The sequence below is a fragment of the Oncorhynchus kisutch genome, linkage group LG6, assembly GCF_002021735.2.
Source record: "Oncorhynchus kisutch isolate 150728-3 linkage group LG6, Okis_V2, whole genome shotgun sequence".
NCBI classification, from domain to species: Eukaryota; Metazoa; Chordata; class Actinopteri; order Salmoniformes; family Salmonidae; genus Oncorhynchus; species Oncorhynchus kisutch.
This window is the reverse complement of record NC_034179.2, coordinates 76482696-76498560: the sequence shown is the minus strand read 5'-3', so window position 1 is coordinate 76498560 and position 15865 is coordinate 76482696. Positions and strand designations below refer to the sequence as shown.

At 41.7% G+C, this 15865-nt stretch overlaps 1 protein-coding gene across 23 annotated transcripts in view; it reads left to right on the top strand.

Moving 5' to 3' along the window:
* Positions 1-15865, top strand: part of LOC109897366 (nuclear factor 1 X-type-like) — a 121570-nt gene that overhangs the window by 33254 nt on the left and 72451 nt on the right. For 19 of the 23 annotated variants that reach the window (XM_031827632.1, XM_031827624.1, XM_031827628.1 and 16 more), the window contains one exon: positions 9122-9653. In XM_031827632.1, the coding sequence (XP_031683492.1) occupies positions 9122-9653 (532 nt within the window). Of the gene's footprint in view, positions 1-7563; positions 8311-9121; positions 9654-15865 lie in introns of those variants that run through there. The other 4 variants (XM_031827634.1, XM_031827627.1, XM_031827642.1 and 1 more) reach the window with 3 other exon arrangements.

Below are 15865 nucleotides of genomic sequence, written 5' to 3'. Positions count from 1 at the left end.
TAGCGAAATGCTTGTATTACTAGCTCCAACAGTGCAGTACTATCTAACAATTCACAATACACACAAATCTAAAAGTAAAATAATGGAATTTAGAAATATCTCAATTTTAAGAACAGCAATGTCGGAGTGGCATTGACGAGAATACAGTAGAATACAGTAAATACATATGCAATGAGTAAAACAGTATGTAAACATTATTAAAGTGACCAGTGTTTCATTATTAAAGTGACCAGTAGAGTACAGGTGCTGGCGTTCCTCAAAATAAGTGAAATGTACAAGCAACACACTTTGAAACAACTTTCTGGATTAAACTTCGGAATACTTATCCAAAGTAGGCCTAATGATGTGTGAAGAAAATAGACAAGAAATTGGAAAAACTGACACATAGTCCTGACCTAACTAAAACATCATAGAAACTCCCAATCCATGTAGAAAGCCTATATACTGTGTGAAATAAAACCAGGCATATGTTTTTTTTAATGATTTTTTTTACCCTAATTTATACAGCAGTCTAATTTATCCAATCCTGAGTTCAATGTTTCCTGATTTTCCATATAGACTTGTGTAGACCTTCTTTTAAAATGCCAGTGAAAGAGTTCATCTGCACTTGGCAGGTCTCCTTCTGTCATCCAGACGCAAAAAGAATCGAGAAATACAAGTCCAAAAGTGTTTCCCCATGGATGTAGTCACGTTGAACATTTTCTGTTATGTTAATATAATACACATTGTTTTATTTGTTTAACTGAAACACTTTATTTTTGTATAAATTGCATGTTTAACTTGTATGAGGCAACAGGTAGAGTTGCCTATAACACGTGCTATGTGAGTGCAGACTCTTCGCCTCTGCTAATATATTATATTCGCACAACTTGGAACTAAAGTTTTTGAGTAGGTTAATGGGCTACATTTGGTGTCTATGCTATTGATTAACATGTTTTATGTCATGTTTTTGAATAGGCCTAAATATATAGGCAATTGCTCTCCCATGAAAGGGCACATATCCCAATCAATATTCTCTTGAATTAACAAATCAACACATTTCAACTGGCCTATAAGCACACTGAAGTATTTGTATACACTATTCCCAACACTTACAGGGGTAAATATAGTTTCCTAATGAGTTTGGCCATTCAAGAGATTTTCCATCCGTGAATTAATCACTTTCTATACAGCCTAGGCAAGGCCTAGGCCTATACATATTTATGCAACCAATTGTATTGTAAAATTTTGTAGATTTTAGCCTGCCAGTTTGGATTTTTAGCTACATTTATTTGTAGGTGCTTGGGTTTATTCTGCTATTATTAATTGAAACTGGATTTTACTGACGGTGACAAAGTGGCACAAATGGCTCGCTGACGGGAGTGCCAAACAGTCTTTCCAACTCCTTCATTTCCATCGTCCTCTTGGCAGACTCCAATGATGATGTCTTCACTCTTTAAGCATTAATATTGTAAGTGCCGAGTGAGGAAAAAACAGTGGCAGCAAGTTTAATTGTCTTGGCCAAAGTCTGAACTTCACTATTTTTCATGAGTTTGAAATGTTTTTCAATAGGCTAGATCATCATATTTTGAAATGTAGTCTACTGTGAATATGTGAAATCACTATAGTGGCATTTGGCTTATATCATACCATGGCCTGTCCGCTTGTTGTAACACAAGGCATCGTGGTGTGGTTAGTTAAGAGTTCACACTGGTCTGTAGGCCTGATGTTTTTCGCGGTCTTTTAGGAACAGTCACGAGCAGCAGGTCTAGGTGGGGTCAAGTCTTCGTTGGATGAGAGCGTGCGCACCGCATGTTTCTGCTTCCTGTCAGTCCATGTTATTGAAAATGATGACAAATAAATGAAATGAGAGACACAAAGGTAACCATTTGAGACACTGGTTGAAAATAGCGATAAAAATGGCAGGGCTAGCTCAAGCAATTCAGCAGGTAGCCTGAGAGGAGCCATTTAGACGTTCTTTGAGTGAGTAAATAAATGTAGGCCAATCATGTAAATGAACGAAAATGTCTGTATGATAACACATTTAGCAATTATTGATATCCATAGACTGTACCTTGGCTCATTGGAGAATGTAACATGGTGCCAATGTGAAGGCAGAGGCCTATGTCCTAAGGTTTCAAATGGGTACAATTGCCCTTATTTCAGCGCCCCAAAAACGTAATACTTCCAGATCAACTGTAATGTCAATACAATTGTAAAGCACAAGTTCTCCCCTTTCCAACAGAATCAATTACATGACCTAAACACTGCCCATTTCTGCATAATTCAAGCAGGCAATGAAAGCGTGATAATGAGAAGAAGAGATATTGTGTGGGAAAATTGCTTTTTTTCACTCGATCTGTCCAACTTATCATCTTATCTCCTCTAAAATCTAAATAAAACTCTATAAAGAGTTGATATAATGTGTCATTGCATACCTATTTGAAGGTTTGTGTCGAATTTGAATCAGGTTTTTAGGGCGGTGCTAAAGTGATCTTAGAAGTAAACAGGGGCTTTGATGATTGCATGCAATGATGACGCAAAAAAATACCCTTACCCATCACTGTCCATTTCTGTTTTTTAAAGGATGAGAGAAGTGCTACACCTGGTGGAGAGAGATTGTAAGACAGAAATAGTTGCTTTATGTGTGTTGTAAATTACGACATGACACGTAATGGAAGGTCCGTTTTTTCAGCTTTTCTCCAATACTATAGAGTAGAGGTCGACCGATTAATCAGAATGGCTGATTAATTAGGGACGATTTCAAGTTTCGGAAATCGGTATTTTTGGGCGCCGATTTTTATTTTTTATTTGATTTTTTAAAATATACCTTTATTTAACTAGGCAAGTCAGTTAAGAACACATTCTTATTTTCAATGACAGCCTAGGAACGGTGGGTTAACTGCCTCGTTCAGGGGCAGAATGACAGATTTTCACCGTGTCAGCTCGGGGGATCCAATCTTGCAACCTTAGAGTTAACTTGTCCAACGCAATAACGACCTGCCTCTCTCTCATTGTACTCCACAAGGAGACTGCCTGTTATGCGAATGCAGTAAGCCAAGGTAAGTGGCTAGCTAGCATTAAACTTATCTTATAAAAAACAATCAATCATAATCACTAGTTAACTACACATGGTTGATGATATTACTAGATATTATCTAGCGTGTCCTGCGTTGCATATAATCTGACTGAGCATACAAGCATACAAGTATCTAAGTATCTGACTGAGTGGTGGTAGGCAGAAGCAGGCACATAAACATTCATTCAAACAGCACTTTCGTGCGTTTTGCCAGCAGCTCTTCGTTGTGCGTCAAGCATTGCGCTGTTTATGACTTCAAGCCTATCAACTCCTGAGATGAGGCTGGTGTAACCGAAGTGAAATGGCTAGCTAGTTAGCGCGCGCTAATAGCGATTCAAACATCACTCACTCTGAGCCTTCTAGTAGTTGTTCCCCTTGCTCTGCATGGGTAGCGCTGCTTCGATGGTGGCTGTTGTCGTTGTGTTGCTGGTTCGAACCCAGGGAGGAGCGAGGAGAGGGACGGAAGCTATACTGTTACACTGGTAATACTAAAGTGCCTATAAGAACATCCAATAGTCAAAGGTTAATGAAATACAAATGGTATAGAGGGAAATTTTCCTATAATTCATATAATAACTACAACCTAAAACTTCTTACCTGGGAATATTGAAGACTCATGTTAAAAGGAACCACCAGCTTTCATATGTTCTCATGTTCTGAGCAAGGAACTGAAATGTTAGCTTTCTTACATAGCACATATTGCACTTTTACTTTATTCTCCAACACTTTCTTTTTACATTATTTAAACCAAATTAAACATGTTTCATTATTTACTTGAGGCAAAATAGATTTTATTGATGTATTATATTAAGTAAAAATAAGTGTTCATTCAGTATTGTTGTAATTGTCATTATTACAAATACATGTTAAAAAAATCATCCGATTAATCGGTATTGGCTTTTTTGGTCCTCCAATAATCGGTATTGGTATGGCGTTGAAAAATCATAATCTGTCGACCTCTACTATAGAGCCATTACCATGTCGGTCAACGCTTGAATAGAAACCTAGTTCACACCCCCGATTTTGAAGTCAACTCAGTCGCTACAGTCCCATTAGTTTCCTTTGTAGCCTCCTTTGGATGTTGCGGTTGCGCACATTTGTATGGAATGGGGTGAGTTGGCAATTTCTCGCATGGAATAGCCTTCATTTCTCAGAACAAGAATAGACTGATGAGTTTCAGAAGAAAGGTCTTTGTTTCTGGCCATTTTGAGCCTGTAATCGGGAGTTGTTGAGAGTAGTCTTCTCTTTTCAGCAGTAGGTATTTGTTTTCCAAACTGAACATTATTCCTGCGATTGTATTTTGAAATGTGCAAAAGGCAAACCTACAGCCGCAACCAGCCATAGAAATATAATCCATATATGGCTGTTCTCATTCAAATCAGGACTGGAAGCCATTGCTAATTTATCCATGAGTTTAACAGTCAAATTGGCAGAGTAAGAGGTTCCGAAACCCTTCTATGTCTATGGCCACAATGCAGCAAGCTGCATATTTGGCACGCATGCTGCACAAACTGCGACCTTCCCGATTGTAGACATACAGAAAACTGCCAAAATAATGGAAACGCTTGAGTAAATGAGGGATACAAAGTATATGTTATGGTGTGCAGTGCATTTTCCTGGCATTTAGGTCCACTTGTAGAATATATCCCAAAGCGCATTGAAACTGTTCTGGCAACTCTTTGTGGCCTAACACCCTTTTAAGACATGTTATGTTGGTGTTTCCTTTATTTTGGGAGTTACCTGTATGTGCTTGTGATAACACTTTATACACTGTTATTTTTTAGAAACTATTGATCCTCTGTGGCTAAATTATGCTCTCTGGTGTATTTTGAATATTGAGAGTGGACCCAGCCTCTGACTCATACACTTGACCAGTCACATTTATTTATTATGCAGTTCATTTGTATTTTTTTTAACTAATCAGTTACCCAATCAAGTCAGGGCCCCCCAGTTACCCACGTGGGCCCCCTACGTGCTGTGATTGATTTACTTTGAAGATATACCATAAATCAACAACACAGATTTGGGCGCCTACTTTATTAAGAGTCTGAAAATAGGACTTGCTTATTTTTTATAGAGAGGTGAGGTAGGCTGCAGTTTTCAAAATTCCGCTACTAAAGAGAGAAATGCATTGGGAGCAGTGGCTGGCTGGCATAATTGATTATTGAATAACAAAACAAGAGATGGAGATACTGAAGATATGTAGGAAAGGAATATAGCTAATTACTGAGGGTTTATTTGTTGTTGTATGTGGGTAGGTAGGAGATCATCATTGAAACAGAGCACTGCTGACTATGAAGGTTGTACACCTTAAAGGACAAGTGCAGTTTTATATATATTTGGAATAATACTGTGAAATTGTGAAAATAATGATAATGCCCTTTTAAGTGTAAGAACTGTTTGGTGAGATAGAGTTTTGGCCTGCAATGTGACATCACCTGGCGGTAAATTAGTTAATAGTCCAATAACAAACCCACTAGGCACAGACGTCAACTCAACGTCTATTCCACGTTGGTTCAACATAATTTCATTCAAATGGAATGGCAACAATGTTGATTCAATCAGTGTGTGCCCAGTGTGAAGACAGTTACGAACCTCTCTGCCAATAATAGCTAGTTTTCAGTTTTCCGCTCCTCACTCCTAGCAAAATTATTACATGAGAAATTGCTCTTTGCTAAGAAGCAATTTAAAAATATATATTTTGACCATTTTAATTGAAAACACACACAGTAATGTACTTGATATAATATTGAGATAAAAACAGCTTCATTGGACCTTGAAAACCACATCACAGTTTTGAATGTGAGATATTTGCATGATTAAATTGTATCTGCTGTAGTGCTTCATAGGATGATTATGGTTTTAACAAACATTTGCAGGTAGTCTACTTTGCTTAGGTCCCTGTACTGGAAACCACTCCTTTCTTTCATGGAGGCCTAAACCGTTATTGTCTTGATTTCCAGATAGTGTCTCATCTTTTGTTCTCCCTGTATCAAAATCCTGTTATTTTTGTGTGTGTGAGTCTTTGTATTTTATGCACGTATGCAGGTACATTTGCTCACCACTCTCGCTCTGTCCCTCTCTCTCTCTCTTTCTCTCTCTCGCTCTGTCTCTCTCTCTCTCTCTCTCTCGCACACAGACTCACACACACTCACCCTATGAAGTATGTGTATCTTCAATTGAAATGTTCCTCTTATTTTAATGTCAGTTTTGTCTGTCTTTTGTTAGAGGCTCATCGTGTTCTGCAACAATGGGTATTAGAGAAAGCAACAGAAATTGAACAGAAACCCAGGGATATATTGTCCTTTATTGTGCATTGTGACAGTTGATGGGTGTGAGCCAGACCATCTTGAAGCCAACTACTAAATGCTGGTGTGATGCTGTCTTCATCATTCTAAGATTAAGCAGAAATAGTGTATGATACTGCAGCATATTAACTAAAGATTAGATTATATCGGTAGTACAGAATGAGCGTGCACTAATACAAATGTGTTTTACATCATTATGTTGCAAATGGTGGACCAGAAATAGAGACGTTCTTCCATTTTACGGTAATTACGAACCCTGCAAACTCAACCCAAAGAACAATAAGACATCCACTTATTCAGACCGTTACAGATGCCTCTGCAAACTGTCCAGCAATTGTAGAAGAAAGAGATGCATCATGGAGGCAAGGCACTCATTATTAGTCACAAACATGGACGACACAGCCATTGGAGGCTTTTGAGAAATCAAGCTCAATGATTTATCTGCAGACTCTCCTGTTTTTGGACTGGTGTTGATGAGATTGGGCTGAAAGCGCCATAGCGACAGTTGTACCGGAACAGTACCCATTTCCCACCATTGTATTTCTCGTTTGCCTATTCGATATGATGGTGTTCCTCCTTTTACCCTCCGTAAGACATGCAGTGTACTGTATATGCTTTGGTTTTAAAGCACCCAGCGTTACATTGATGCATCTTCTCTCAGGGTGGGAAAAGGGTGGGTTTGTTTCCCCCTCTTTGTTCCTGTGGTAAATCCAAGACCAGCTGCCGGTTGTGGGGTCTGGTGGGATTTTGGAGCTGTGTGTTTTCTCTTGCCATCCTGTGCCAAGGTGGCGTTACGCAAGCAGAAAGAGAGGGTGGGGGTAGTGAGATGAGGCAATGGCGGCCATACTGGAGATGGAAGCAGACTGAAGGTAGCTAGGATTGGTGTACGAGAAATACATGTCCCCTGAACTTTGCCTATGTGTCAGATAGGAACTTGGCGATTTGGCAAAGTGTGCACTGTCGGACAGGACTGCGTACACTCTTTCTCTCCCGCTCTCCCTCTCTCGCTCTCCCTCTCTCATTCTCTCTCCGGCTCTCTCCCTCTCTTTGCCACTAACCCCCCCTCCTTTCTCCTTTCCCTCCCTTTCAGCTCTTGAAGCTAACGCATTGGCTGGGCTACAGGCATCTTGTTGCCAAATAGGTGGGCCCTACTCGTGTTGGCAAAGGCTCAAGCAATGGTTAGGGAAAGAACGCGGAGAGGACGAGAGACGGCGAGAGAGAAACAGAGAGAGAAAGAGAGAGAGAGTTGGAGAGAAAAGGGGAAAAAAGAAGCAGCACTCGGCTTTGCCAGCGGTCGTACGCGCTCGTCCAACATTGATTCGGTTCTCTCCTTTTTTTCCTATTCTGTGCTCTGCACTCCCCAGCCCCCCCGCCTGTGTGTGTCTCTCTGAGTCGTACACGGGGCCCACAGATCTGAGCAAACACCACTACCAATTACGCTTTGCCAAGGATTTTTTTTTGCTTTATTTCCTCCTTTTTGGGGGGGGGAAGCGCAAAAGAAGAGTGTTTATTTTAAGTCTATTCCAGTTGTTATATTTAGATCATTTTTGTTCTTAAATACCATTCACTATTTCTTTTTTTTTTTAACCATATTTCCATTATTTCTCAATGTTAGTTTTCTTCTCTTTAAATTGGGGTATTTTGTCTTTCCGTCCCAGAGTTAACCAGCAATCCTTTGCGGCATTACGCTGTGACCCCCAGAACACCCGGGGGGGTATCTTGTTTTGTTTAACTTTGTTCCACTGCTTACTGTGGACAACTGGAGATTCCTGAGATCTTCTGCTAATTATCTTTTTTACCCTCAAGTTTTTTCATCTGCACATTTTTTACACCCTGTTAAACCAGCACTTGCTGTACATTTGTGAGTGCGGGGAAAAAAGTGGTGTTGGAGAATTCTTTTTCATTTTGAACATTGTGCCAAATTTATGATGAGAGTGCAAAATGGTAACTACCAGACCGTCTGTCTTCCTATTGCAGTGTGTTTTTGTGGTGATTTCTGTCCTCTTTTAGTTTGTTGTTGAAATGTGAGTCTGGTTAGACTTCTTTTGCATGGCAGCAGGAGAGATAGGACATGGTATGGCAGATCTTTTAGCAGCACATTTTAACAGTGGTCTTGTGGCGGCTAAGATTGGCGGTGAACGACCGGTGTGTGGCAACCCTGGCACAGGAACACTATGGCGAGATCTAGGCATTGTTGCTGAGCGATGTGTAGTGAAGGTATTATGGTATAGCTGAATAACTTCTCCTTCACAGTGGATGTAAAACTTTGGCTTGAATTTTTAAAATCTCGTTTGTCTTTTAAATTTAAATTAATCTGTTATTACAGTTTAATATAGTTTTTAAATGTGCCTTCAGGTTATATTTTTTTTGTAAGATGGACAGGACCAGTAATTTACTATATGCATTGTAATTGTATGTATGTACCTACAGTATTATTACATTTTGGATATGATTATTATGATTATGATTATTATTATTAGCATTATTATGTCAGTTAGTGGTATTGTTGGTAATGCTAGCCCTGTCTAAGTAAGTCGTTTCTGAACTGTATCCCCTCTATTGGCAGTGCATTAAAATTCTATCAAAACAGGAATTATTTTGGGGTAAAATGTCAGTAAATTGCCTCATCGCTCATCGCTCTTCTATCTTCAATAACTGATCTTCAGCTGCTTGCATGACACCATACTGCATGAGAATAACAGAGCACCCTCTCTCTCTCTCTCTCTCTCTCTCTGTCTCTCTCTCCCTCTATTAGGATGAATTTCATCCCTTCATCGAGGCCCTTCTCCCCCATGTCCGTGCCTTCTCCTACACCTGGTTCAACCTGCAGGCACGCAAACGCAAGTACTTCAAGAAGCACGAGAAGAGGATGACAAAGGATGAAGAACGCGCAGTGAAGGACGAGCTGCTGGGTGAGAAGCCCGAGATCAAGCAGAAGTGGGCGTCGCGGCTGTTGGCCAAGCTCCGAAAGGACATCCGGCCCGAGTTTCGTGAGGACTTTGTGCTCACCATCACAGGCAAGAAGCCCCCCTGTTGTGTACTCTCCAACCCCGACCAGAAGGGCAAGATCCGCCGTATCGACTGTCTCCGCCAGGCCGACAAGGTGTGGCGGCTGGACCTGGTGATGGTCATCCTGTTCAAGGGCAGCCCCCTGGAGAGCACGGACGGAGAGCGGCTGGTCAAGTCGCCCCAGTGCTCCAACCATGGCCTGTGCGTCCAGCCCCACCACATCGGCGTGTCCGTCAAGGAGCTCGACCTCTACCTGGCCTACTTCGTCCACTCACCAGGTCAGTTGGTGAACGCCTTACAGCTTTCTCTGTCTATTTCACACGCACACACACACACACACACACACACACACACACACACACACACACACACACACACACACACACACACACACACACACACACACGCACACACACACACACACACACACACACACACACACACACACACACACACACACACACACACACACACACACACACACAGGTCAGTTTGTAAAGCCTTTTGCAGCCACACCCTAAGCCTTGCCAAACCCTGCTCCTCCCCGTGCACCACTAGACCAAATGCCTGTGATAAATAAAGAGAATTGCCTCCAAGTGTAACGCCTTATCAACATTACAATTATAATACAGCACATTACAGAACACATTTGACACCACTGACACACCGTTTAGTCTGTGTGTTGTTTTTGAGTTGTGTATGTGTCTTTAAATGTGTGCTTATCCAGAGATAAAGTCTGTGCTGGTAAATTTGTTCAGGTGCTTGTGTGCAAATTTGTCTGAATTTAAATATGCATGTTTAGGGGTGTGTTGTCTGTAAACAAACACATCTGCAAATGTGTTTGTCTCTGCGTGTGCTAATGTGCACAGTAATTGTCTGGCTATAAATGAGTGTCTTTAAGGCTGTTTTGTGAGTGTGTGTGTGTGTGCGGTGTGTGTGGCGTGTGTGTCGTATGTGGTGTGGTGTGTGTGTGTCAGTAGCAGTCTGTCGTGTGTCTGTGGGCTGAAGAGCGTGGTGACAGCTGGCCCAGTCCCAGGTTGTTTGGGAGGCAGGCGATTGAGGCAGGGAGAGCCGCCCCGTCTCCAGCCTCAGCCTCCCGCGCTCTACTCTCTCTGGCACCGCAGCCCACCTCACAGTCAGCCCTGCTTCGGTCGCTTCGCCAACACACACTCGCTCCCGCTCTCTCACACACACTCTTATAGCTTATACACGGAGACTTCCATACACTAATGCAAACAAACACACACACACACACACACACACATGCACACTGCGTACAGAGACAACCCTTCTCTATATTAGCTCGTCAGTTTGGTTTAGTTTGTTTATGCACTTTTTTAGTTGTTCAAATTCAACACAGGTGTTTCCTCAACAAACTTTATATGATACTGTATAAGCAGTCCTTTTTCATCAGTTACTTGTATGGAACATGTGGATACTTACTTTGGAATGGAAAATGTCATGTTGAAATAGAGGAGACCCCAGTGTCAAGGAAATGTATAGAATATATTGAATTTTACGTTTCTCTTAGTCTGGTGGATACACAGAGCCCCCCATGTCGGAGGTCAAATGTTCCGCAGAATTTTAAAGATGAATTTGTCGTTTATTATATATTAGCTGTATAGATAGCTTGTCTTGGGTATCACAAAAATAATGCCACACTTTGTTTTGTAAATTATCTTAAATAATAATAGTAATAATAATATTATTTATTCAATAATACATTTGAATCTGTCTCTGATTACACAAGTTAATTTATCTTTTTCTATTCCATGGCTTTGATCATGAGAAAAGCAATAAGGACTGCATGAAATAGTTTTGAGTCTTGACTGCACATTTTTCATGTATATGAAGTAACCTTGCAATTTCTGTTTGACAATACATTTGTTGTTTGAAGATTTTGCTTTTGGCGTTCATTATTTTCTATAACTGAACAGTCCTCTGTGATCGTGCTGAAACAAATCTTCCATTTGTTTTCTGTGTTTCCTATTGTTGGTTAGCAATGAAACACTCAAGTGAAAAGTGTTGTCAGGTATGCTGTGGGTGCAGTTAGTTGATTGACTCAGGTATGGGCTGATGGAACCCTCACGTACGTAGAACCCTCTCCTGCGTTGGTTATCCATTAGTATAAGGCTAAAGAAACGTATTGTCTTACACCAGGCAAGCGTACAGTTACAGAGCCCTAATTCTGCTTCTTGGCACCGTGGTGCTGCAGACCTCTGTGACAGAGTACCCCATGCCGTGTTCTTTTCAGCACAGTGTGTAACTCAGCGTCAGTTAGCTGGGCCTCTGTGAGCTCGTCTTCCTGTTTCACAATGTGCTGCCGCTAACCCAGGCTCAGATTAGCTCCCTGTGAAGCCGCCCCTTAGAGCTTAGCTCTTTTACCCTGTGCCAGTATTCACCAGTCATCCCGATACTGTTTTACCCTTCAGTGTGTTTGTGTGTGTGTGTGTGTGTGTGTGTGTATGTCTATATCTGTGTGTGTGTGTGTGTATCTCTGTGTGTGTGTGTGTTTACGTATGTCAAGATTCTGAAACTGAAACTTAAATGGTTGCTGCAGTTCAGCAAAATTAAATATAGTATTCCTTCACTTCCCACTGGGTACAGACATCAGTTCAACGTCTAGTTTTGGTTTACATTTGGTTGAGTTGTCAGCTAACGTAATTTTTTTCCACAGTGTCATTGGATTTGGGTTAAAAGATGGGTAAAATAGGAAATTCCCTTACATTGATGATTTTTTGCCAATGCAATCAGTTTTCCACGTTGATTCAACGTCATCACATAGAATATTTTGGTTAAATGATGTGGATACAATGTCAATTATTGTACCTTTGTGCCTCTGTACAGGGTGGTATTCCATCATAAATCATTGTTTTTTGTTACCTTTTGTTGAAATAGTTGCTTCCCTGCATCTTTGTTCACACTCATGTCAGAGAATAGAAAGTGTTTTAAAAGCTGGGTCTAAGCTGCCCTTGTTGGCAAATGCACAAGTCTTTCAGGCCTCCTCACTTCTACAGAGACGGCATAGAACTGTCGGCTGACAGCCATAGGCTCCACCTGGTTCTCCTGCCCATAAGCTTCACCGCCATAACACTTCAACAGCAGCCCACACTCCCTCCACTGTACACTGCAAGAATGAAGAGTACCATCTTAAAAAGCATGAACTAGTAGAGCCTCTGAAGGAGCTGGGGTTAAAAGTCCACTGAGTGTAAGGGAGAGAGGGGGAACAGTGAGTGGTTCCATTCTAACCTTTGGAGTGGCAACGTTACTGTTTTATTCTTAGCTCCCAGGGTGTCTGTGTCTTTCAGAAGCTATTAGAGTCCAGGCCTTATCAGTGCATCTGAGCCATCGGTGTGCTGCAGTTCTTCTGCCCACTGATGTCACCGTCGCCAGCTGCAGGTTTTTCCATCGCAGTATGAGTGACAGGAGACTCCTCTCCTCCTCTGCAGTAGTGCTTTTGTCCAATTATAGACTTAGGCCTTATGGGCGGGGCAGTGAGGGCTAGCTATTATTGATCAAAGCAGCTTACACTGCTGCTCCACAGCTGCAAGACCCCTTATCAAAAGTATTTTAGACAAATACCTGGCTGTTCACCCAACGTAATGCAATTGCATTTAACCTGTAAGAGTCAGTCACCCAGGACTGGTTGTCCTGAGGTAATTCCTGATGCTGCTGATGATAATGGTTCAGGGATGTGGAGGAAGAACGGACTGAGCTCATCTTTGATCAGATGTTGAATAAAGCACGGCTCAGCCAGTCAGGCCCTGCCAAGGCCCAGCTCAGGTCACTGCGCGATGGGAAAAGTTCATGTTTTTGTGTGGTGTGTTCCATATTTGTCAGTCTGATGAATCGCCGCTATTCCAGTATTAGTCATGTTTGGAGCGTGCTCCCTCTCATACGGCTCTCATTACTGCTCTGTTATGATAAAAAGATGTTTCTGAGTGCACCCCTAATCTGTCCACCATGCTAGGAGAGATCTTGTCCAGGGGTGTGCATTGTTGGGCCGCTGACCTATGCCAGCTCCACGGTGCGGTAAACTCTGGCGCTGACCCGCCGGGACAACGAGCCCATCTCCATCTCCCAGACTCTCCATCTCGCAAACCACGGGAGAGAACAGAGAGAATGATTTAACCAAACCGAACAAAGAGAGTGAGCGCCTTGGAGACCGACAGAGACTTAAGACTTAACACCCTGTCAACCTTATCTATCGTACAGATTTAATATGATTTGCACAATATCCTGAGCTTTAAAATGAGATAATGGTATTATCAGATTTTTCAAATGAATATGATGTTGCCAAATATGACGCAGTATTTTATTTCACAAAAAAATACAGCCAGCCCTTTGCGTCTTTGTCTTTGTCTATTATGAAGGCAGGCCTGGGAAGGTTTGAGGGTTGTGGATGGGCGTTGGTCCTATGTTCTCTGATTCTGCTGTTGCACCATTCTGTCTCATTCTGTCTCTGTCCCTGTGCCCAGACACAGAGAGAGTGTGGATGGGACCACACAGTCATGTGGATCCTTTAAGTCTGGGTACGTCATGCTTTGGCCAAGAGTGTTTGTCTCTCAGATATAGGGTCATGAAGGAAAAGCGGTGGACGTTAAAAGTATTTTAAAAAGAACCATGAGTTTTACAGGAAAAAATATCTGCTCTTTTCCTTGGCCGATAAACAAACTGAACTGCAGACTTCTGGAAGAAGAACAGAACTGTGTTCCTCCAATGTTCTGGCATGGGTCTGTAACCCGGGCCGACAGAGAAATACTGAGAACCGGCGCGACGGGGGCCACATTCATCTCGTGTGAAAAACACCCCGTGAACGCTCTCAATAGAAAGTTTATATGCTGTTGTCATTTGAATAAATGCACCAATAATGTTTGAACGTCGGCGAGCCACTCATGACATAACAGTGTCATTGACACAGTGGCGTTTTTAATATGCAAAGGGTGCAGGGATCTCAAACAGCCTAGCTTGGCCCGTCTTCAGGGCCCTAGTTTTCCCACTTCCCTTTTTGTGTGTGTGAGGAGCGCAGAGTGTATGGAATCCCTGGTAAACAGATTATTCGAGGGTGATAGGAAGTCTGAGGAACAGATGAAAAGACTCAACCCGTTAGGCGGTTAGGATTGCAGGGACACTGTGCGCTCCTTAACCACTTTTACCCATAATTCCTCCATAATCACAGTGCATTTACTGGCTTGTTAGTACACGGGCATACTTTATCACAGTATCTGATTTTCTTTATAAAAACAATACATTCACAGTGTCACTGTTTCCTTTAGGCATCTTGGTTTTAGCTGTCCCAAGAAAAATGGTGTTTGTTTTTTAAATTTCGTATTACAAATAATTCATAATTTTTTCAAAAATGTTATCTACAGTGACTGAGGATTTTAACGGTATACCCTTTTGGTCGCATTTTTTTAATGTTATTTTCTCTTAATTATGATTTTTTGCTTATCATTTTATTTTTACTGATTTGAAATGGACACATATTTACCGGAATTACTTTACAAACATGTATCGTAGTTAAATAACACATTATAGCAAGCACAGCATCATGGGCACGGAAACATATATAATTGTTTAGTTGTCTCAGCCCTCCTTATAAATATGATTTTGTTCATCTTCATCTGAATGAAAAGAGGGGCTACAAGGAGGATGAGCTGGGATGTTTGTTTTTGTATTTTTTAAATATTTTTTTGTCTCTAATGCTGTGTCATCTCACTGCTTGATTTCTTATAGCCTTTTTGTACAGACGCCAGGCATGAAATCTGTCTGTCCCCAAAAACATATACCCACGCAGGAGGGGTGGACTGGCCTTCCTCAGCTCCCTGTGCCACGGAGCGAGGGAGCGAGAGAAGGGATGAGAGCTGCCCGCCCAGTTCCCAGCCAGATTCTGATCCGCTCGCGCTCGGCCCAGTAGAGCAGAGCCGGGGAAAGGCTGCCCTGTAATTGGGACAGCTCTTTCCGTACGGAACCCGGGACAGTGGAGGCACAGACAGTCTGAGAATACTGATACGGGATCTCTATGTTATTTACTCCCTATCAAATTCTGCCATTTAAATAGAGTATCAACATAGTTTCCCCAAAAAATGTTTTATGAGAACTCTAAATATTTCATTCTATATCTATTATTATGATTTATTGTATTATTGTTAGTGGTATTATTAGTAGTAATTGTGGCCGTAGTGACATCACTCTATCTAATGTAATGTAAAAGAAAGCTCTAAATACAGATGATGCAAAATGCCATGGTGAAAACAAAGAGAGGCAGGGCAGAACTCAGTGTGGCTAGTTGGCAGCGTTTGGCACCCAAAGCTGCAGCTCTGTTTGGAAGGTGCCAGCTTTTCAAACCGCCGCACAGCCTCTGCCAGCCTCTCCTTCTGATCCTTTCTTTCTCTCGTTTTTAACCTTTTTTCAATGGTTTCGATGAACACTTCCCCCCTTCGTGGCCTCATCTCCCTCCGCCATGTCTGTGGCTTTTTTAGCGAGCCGA